Source organism: Trachymyrmex septentrionalis, unplaced genomic scaffold, assembly GCF_001594115.1.
Source record: "Trachymyrmex septentrionalis isolate Tsep2-gDNA-1 unplaced genomic scaffold, Tsep1.0 scaffold20, whole genome shotgun sequence".
NCBI classification, from domain to species: Eukaryota; Metazoa; Arthropoda; class Insecta; order Hymenoptera; family Formicidae; genus Trachymyrmex; species Trachymyrmex septentrionalis.
The window spans coordinates 5322995-5329896 of record NW_017305180.1 but is presented as its reverse complement, the minus strand read 5'-3'; the positions used below and the strand labels follow the sequence as shown (position 1 = coordinate 5329896).

Genomic DNA, 6902 nt, shown 5'->3' with positions numbered 1-6902 from the left:
AATGTTAATTACAATTCGTTTTTTTATTAATAATTGAATGAATATAGGTAATATTTTATCGAGGACGCTATTAGGCGGAAGAGCGGAAAGGAATGAATATCTGTTGCTGCATGCTTTTAATTTAAAAGATTACATAACGCCGGATAAAAAAATTGAAAAGAAACAAAAGGATGGTGAGATCTTTATATATTTTTGTACATTGTTATTACGAAATTATTATTTATGCTTGGTATATTAATGCTAGATATTTACTAGATGGTTCGCGTAGGAAGGCTGCGGCGTACACTGGAGGTCTTGTACTTGATCCGAAGAAAGGTTTCTACGATAAACTGGTACTTCTGATGGACTTCAATTCCCTATATCCGAGTATTATACAGGAATACAATTTGTGTTTTACAACCGTGCCCGGTGCAGCATATACTGACGTCGAAGTAATTTTTTTCACATGCAAACATCGAGCAGCAAATATTTATAGTAAAACATTTTTTTTTTATATATTAATTATTAAAATTTTCACGGTGCAGCAATTAACTATTCCTGAGTCGAATCTGGAGCCAGGTGTGGTTCCGACAGAGATTCACAAATTAGTCAAAAGCAGGCAGCAGATCAAACAGCTTATGAAAACGCAAAAGAATTTATCACCAGCACAGAAAATGGATTATCATATCAGGCAAATGGCATTGAAGCTCACGGCTAATTCTATGTATGGATGTTTAGGAGCGACACATTGTCGATTTTATGCTAAAGGTCTCGCCGCTCTGATAACAGGTAAGATATGCAATAGAAATTTAAAATACATGTTGATAATGTAAAATATTAACGATTCTTCAGCCAAGGGTCGGGAGATTCTGGAAGATACGAAGCACTTAGTTGAGAAACTGCAGTACGAAGTAATTTATGGCGATACCGATTCTTTAATGATAAACACTAATATTTTGGAATACGACGACGTTTTCTTGATCGGCAAAAAAGTGAGAAAGATATTCCATCGTATGATTTGTATTATAATTCGTAACATTTTACATTTATATCATACAGATATATCATTAGCAACACTATAGAATTAAAATATTTTTTAGATTATGCGCGAAGTCAACAACCGATATAAGAAAGTCGAATTAGATATCGACGGGGTATTCCGATATCTATTGCTATTACAAAAGAAGAAATACGCCGCCGTTATGATGTCGAAAATAGATGGTCAAATACAATTGACGCAGGAACACAAGGGTTTGGATATCGTCAGAAGAGATTGGTGTCCATTGGCTTGCGACACTGGAAAGTTAGCAAATACATTCGATATTTTCAGATTAATTTTATTCAAATTTACTTGAATTATTTATTCTTTTAGAAAAATTTTGGATATACTTCTCTGCGATCAGTCAAGCGAAACGCGTTTGGAACAAGTCGTGCAGATTTTGCAAAATGTTGCGAAAAGTGTAAAGGAAGGAACGACGCCACTGTCATCATTTGTTATCACTAAACAATTGTCGAAAAATCCAGATGCGTATCCAGATAAAAAGCAATTATCTCATGTTATGGTAGCACTTAGACTAAACAAAGCGGGTGGCCGAATGTGGAAAGCCGGTGACACCCTGCCATACGTTATATGCGAGGTTTCTTTTTATTTTCATAATTTTAATTAGTAAATTTTCTGAATAAATTACAGAAATGAAAATCGTTAAAAAGATACAAACATGAAGAAAGATTATTTTAATATTAGGATGGAACCAATGCGAGTGCGACAGAACGAGCGTATCACATTGACGAAGTAAAGAATAGTGAGAAATTAAAGGTGGATGTCAATTACTATCTGCTCAGTCAAATATTCCCTGTAGTGTTACGAATTTGTGAGCCAATCGAGGGTATTGACGATGTTTTCTTAGCCAACAATTTAGGTATTTCAAAGTTTTTGTAAGTTGTAGAAATGAAATAATGCATTATATTTTACATGTCAATTTGTTCATTAGGTTTACAATTTGTTTATAAACCTAAGACGATATCTTGCGAGGCAACCCTAAACTTACCGCTAGCTATTAATGATGACAGATTCAACAATTGTCTTCCTTTGACATTTAAATGCAAAAATGAACGATGTAATACGGAAATAATTATTAAAGATACTGTTACAGAATTTGTAAGTGTGTTTTTTTTTTTCATTCTATACGATTTTTTGTGTTTTATATAATTTCAAGATTTCTACAATATATATCGTATCTTTTACTTAAATTAATATTTTTAATGAGAATTATATTGTTAGATATTTATGTATGTCATTTTCTGCAGCATTCTGGTCGACAGTTATCACTTAGCATGTGCCCTAATCAAGATTGTAAATTACCACCTTGGAAATACGTAAATGTGATACAAAATGTAGTTCAACTTGCTATGAGAAAAGCAATTACCAAGTACTACAATGGTTGGTTGGAATGCGAAAATCCACTTTGTTCCAACAGAACAAGACGACTACCGTTGGATTTCTCAAAGAAATTTCCAGATTGTTCAATATGTAGGGATATTTCTATGAATCGAGTTGTAAGTTCACAAGTTAATTTCGTATATTTTTATATTTATATACTTTGCGGCTGTACAATATTAATATACTTTTGTACTTTCTTTTTCAGTATTCTGGAACAGATCTGTACAATCAATTGTACTATTATCATAAAATGTTCGACATTACTCAACCAGTTTACAAACGTAATAAATCTTTTATCGCATTTTACGTTACAATACCTGGAAAAACGTAAAAATTGAGTTTTTAAATTTTTTTTACAGATCTATTGTCTCAGTGTTCACGGGATATGATAGCCGCATACAACACACTAAAAGAAGCAATTGATAGGCAATTGAAACGGAATAAATTTTCATGTGTAAATATCACAGAAATATTCAGCAGTGTCAGTGCTAATTCTACGGGAATGTTTGTCAATCATGGTACATGGGAGGATTTTGACGAGCTGGGGGATATATCCGACGACACAGATAAAGAAGTTTAAAGGAGAAACGTATCGATCAATTAAAGAAATAAGATTAAAATCAAAAAGATTACGTCTAAGAAAATCTTACAAATTAAATTGTTCTTTATGAGCTAATTCCGTCTATGTACGTCTCATTCACGAATCCGTATATGCGATAAATTCAGAGAAAATGTTATGTTACACCTGATATGGAGGTAGTCCAAACTTTTCCGGTTCAAACTTCTCCAGACTATCTAAGACTAGAGTCGCTTCGGTCGTATAACGTTTGGGAAGCATCGAGTCTGGCACCATAACAACTTGCATTCCGGCGCTAAGTGCCGCTTTCACGCCATTTGGCGCATCCTCGAAAACCAGACACTAAAAAGAAACAAGATTAGAAACTAAAAAGAAATTTGTAATCTTAAACATTGTAAGATAATTAATTGACTCTTAGATTTCAATTATTTTTGATCTTTAAATATAGTTCGAATGAAGCCTAATAAAAAATATTTCACATGCTATATTTGACAGTTAAATAACTGTCTCTTTGACGAATCCAAATTATTACGTTACCTTTGAAGGATCCGGATTGTCAGGGAAACGCTTGGCAGCTATGAAAAATATGTCAGGCTCCGGTTTTCCGTGCACGACTTCAGGATCCGAACCGCCGAGCACTTTGTGATGAAAGAGTTCAAAGAGATCGTGCCAGTGACTAGTTTTCAATTCATAGTTTTCTCGGTCCGAGCTCGTAGCTAACGCAATCGGAATATTATTCTCTTTCAAGTGCTTCAGTAACCTAACGGCACCTGTTACACAAATTGTTGCTTAATAATTCAATCAGAATTAAATTATAAATACATCTGATGTATCTTGTACAGAGCATTACCTGGCATGGGATTGGTATGCGGAAACAATTCCTGATAGTGTCCAACAATCTCCTCCTTGAATTCGTCCTTTGTTAACGGTAATTCTAATGTCTCAACCACGTATCCAGCAACGTCTTTGGTTTTAAAACCCATCGTTTGTGCCTTGTGCTCCCACGTGAATTCTTTGCCATAACGATTAGTGATACGGTTGAAAGCCTTGGTATACAGATGTTCTGTATCTAAAATAAAACGTGATACAGACTAATTTTGAATCGAATGATCAGAAGTATATCTGATCTATCTCGATACTTACTGAGCAATAAACCGTCCATATCGAAAATGCAGTGCGTGACTTTGTTGTATGTGTCGACGGACATTTTGCAACTTAATATTTAGAATAGGGATATATTTAGAAATCTAATGTTTCGAACGCATCAAATGAGATGGAACAATGAAGATAAACGAGAATACGATGCGCTGTAAAACGTGTTATTACGTTAATATTACTGCCTTATCTATTATCTGTTATTGCTATGTTATATAATACATTATTCTATTTTCATCACGTTTAACATCGAAATTGGTATTTTATATAATAAGACAATCGTTTTTTTTATTTCGAACAAGTTTCACGAAGGAAATGAAAGCGAAACGTTATAAGTTTGATGTAATATAATTCCTTCGAGAATTATTACTAAGCATTGTAAAAAATATATTAAAAAATAAAATAGCATATCTTTTAAAATCTTTTCTAATATCGCAGAGAATATTAAAGTTGTTTTTTGATTCATTGTATATATGTATTTATACTTATATTAAACTTTTAGTAAACAAAAACAGTGTATTCTAGCAGAGTGTTTATTATCGTGTATAAACGAGCAATGTTTTAACAAGTATAGCTTTATAAAAGATTTGTAGAAAGATAAATAATGTAAGCAGAAAAATAAGATACATAATATTTTCATAATAAAAAATATTTAAACATCCAGAATAGAGAAAATATTTATTGAAAATAGTTAATATATAAAATATGAATATAAGAGCAAAATTCACACATGAGTACAAATCTAAGAAAGAATTGTAGAAAGATAACAAATTTTTTATATAAAAAAAATATTTAAATATTCAACTCAAAATAGAGGAAATATTTATTGAAAATAAATAAATATATAAAATAAAAAATTTTTAGAATAACATTTGTAAGTGATAATTCGAAGGAAAAAACGAGAGGCTGTAAACTATTGCTGGATTCTCGTCATAAGCAGCTAACACAAGTACCTTGCATACCAAACCACAGACACTGTTTTCATTCTGTTAATTCATCTTTAATCGAATATATTTTATGTAGTATGTATGTACACATATATAATATATGTTACATGTATGTGTTTTTATTTTGTAATTCATGTGAAGAGAAAATTCTTGAAACGAGAAATGATAAATAGAAATTGTATGAATAGATTCGAGAACGTAAAGAGCATAATCGACTGATTCTTTTGCCGGTAACCTATTTGCGAGAGATCGCAAGAAAGCACTTGACAATTGACGGATCAAACGGTATTTGCAAATAATACTGAGATATGAAATTTTCCATCATGGTTCGGCTTTGCCGGGAATAGTAAGAGGTTAGAGAAGTTTTTTTTTTCTACCTAGCTTCTCGATTTGCACACAAGTTATCTGATGTTATCGTGAATCCTGAATTGCACTAAACCGATTAAACTGTTTTTGGTGCTAAAAGTGAGACATGAATACTGATAAATGCCGCTTTTCGTCACCAGATGACGATAAAGCAAACTTGCGCAACGGAATCCTTACTTTTCGCGCGAGAGTCAAGCCGATCAATCTCGTCAATTATCGAAAGATACATCTCCAAATAGAAATATTTTTCGGCTAGGCATGAATGAGTAGAGAGATGAATTTTTCTGGCATGACTTCGACCAAATTCTGATTAAGTATTCAGTCAGTTCTTACATTAAAAATCGTCTTAAGTAGTCTTAAGATATAAGCTAATCACAGAGTCATATTAGCATTTTAATCTTTAAATAGACGCGTGGAGTCAGAATTACTTTTTTTTTTCTCCTTTTCAATCTCCCGGGTGAATTTTCTAGGACTCACAATCTATTTAAAAGAAATCAAATATCATAAGTGAAAGACAGATCATACGATCCAGTATTTAGTCCCCTCGAGCAAAAGAAGCTTCAGAGCCTTCAGTCGTTGTATAATATTGCAGTGCGCCTACTTAAAGATTAAGGCCCGGTTGCACCAACGTTACTTTGACTTTAAACAACAAAATTTAAAATTCTTTCTGTCTCATTTTAAAGCGAAAAAGAGACAGAGACAGAGAGAGAGAGAGAGAGAGAGAGAGAGAGAGTGTTAAGCCTCACTTAAAATCAAAGTAACGTTGGTGCGATCGGACCTTTAGACATTTACTTAGGACAATGTTGAAATAAGAACGGACCGAATGGACTATGCATACTGGCCTAAGAATCACTTGTGAAGACGCATGCGCAAATTACTTCGTTTTGTAACAGTACACGTAGTGGTTGCAGTATAATAACGTCGCGGTGACACGCGGTGTGTTTGGGCGAGAGAAAAAAGTGTCCTTTGTGTCACGTTGATTTTATATCATGACAAGATCGAAAAGTTCGTCAAGTAGCAACATATACTTTGCATGAACGCGCAACGGTGATCATGGATCAGCTGATTATCTTGGTGTCTGTGGTTCACTTGCTGTATTGCCCATTTACGAAAGTCGAGGAGAGTTTCAATCTGCAGGCGATGCACGATGTTCTTTATCACGGCTTCAATTTAACGGAGGTAATGACTGAAACGTTAAACAGATCATTGAATCGTCTAACCCGAGGATGTGGTATCATTCAACGATTATTATCCACCTCGGCCAATTGATTGTGATCAGGCAGCCAGCACACAAAAAGTGCCGTATTATATTTAGTACTAGATACGTGTATTTATAAACTCGCGATCAGCTGATGCCGCTCCGAGTTCATTTAATGCATTAGCGGACGATTTCGTATTTTTTTATTCTTTACGCGAATGTTATCTTTTCTGGTAAACG

The 6902-nt window shown here is 33.6% G+C and overlaps 3 protein-coding genes across 3 annotated transcripts in view; 2 read left to right on the top strand and 1 right to left on the bottom strand.

The window, feature by feature from the left end:
- The window catches only part of LOC108747809 (DNA polymerase alpha catalytic subunit), a 7029-nt gene extending 3989 nt beyond the window's left edge, over positions 1 to 3040 (top strand). Inside the window, exons 11-21 of the mRNA XM_018485614.1 lie at positions 48 to 173; positions 256 to 431; positions 525 to 768; positions 832 to 971; positions 1080 to 1282; positions 1352 to 1616; positions 1724 to 1898; positions 1971 to 2137; positions 2287 to 2535; positions 2625 to 2700; positions 2779 to 3040. Coding sequence (XP_018341116.1) covers positions 48 to 173; positions 256 to 431; positions 525 to 768; positions 832 to 971; positions 1080 to 1282; positions 1352 to 1616; positions 1724 to 1898; positions 1971 to 2137; positions 2287 to 2535; positions 2625 to 2700; positions 2779 to 2999 — 2042 coding nt within the window. The 3' untranslated portion in view covers positions 3000 to 3040. The remainder of the gene's footprint in view (positions 1 to 47; positions 174 to 255; positions 432 to 524; positions 769 to 831; positions 972 to 1079; positions 1283 to 1351; positions 1617 to 1723; positions 1899 to 1970; positions 2138 to 2286; positions 2536 to 2624; positions 2701 to 2778) is intronic.
- LOC108747810 (pseudouridine-5'-phosphatase-like) lies at positions 3028 to 5586 on the bottom strand. Its single transcript, XM_018485615.1, has 5 exons — positions 5476 to 5586; positions 4140 to 4303; positions 3847 to 4065; positions 3534 to 3766; positions 3028 to 3338 (listed from the first exon to the last, which is right to left on the bottom strand). Exons 2-5 carry the CDS (start codon positions 4201 to 4203, stop codon positions 3159 to 3161), a joined length of 696 nt encoding a protein of 231 aa, XP_018341117.1. The 5' UTR covers positions 4204 to 4303; positions 5476 to 5586; the 3' UTR covers positions 3028 to 3158.
- A 794-nt stretch (positions 5587 to 6380) lies between these two features.
- The window catches only part of LOC108747587 (probable Dol-P-Man:Man(7)GlcNAc(2)-PP-Dol alpha-1,6-mannosyltransferase), a 5522-nt gene continuing 5000 nt past the window's right edge, over positions 6381 to 6902 (top strand). The window contains exon 1 of the mRNA XM_018485149.1: positions 6381 to 6643. Coding sequence (XP_018340651.1) covers positions 6518 to 6643 — 126 coding nt within the window. The 5' untranslated portion in view covers positions 6381 to 6517. The remainder of the gene's footprint in view (positions 6644 to 6902) is intronic.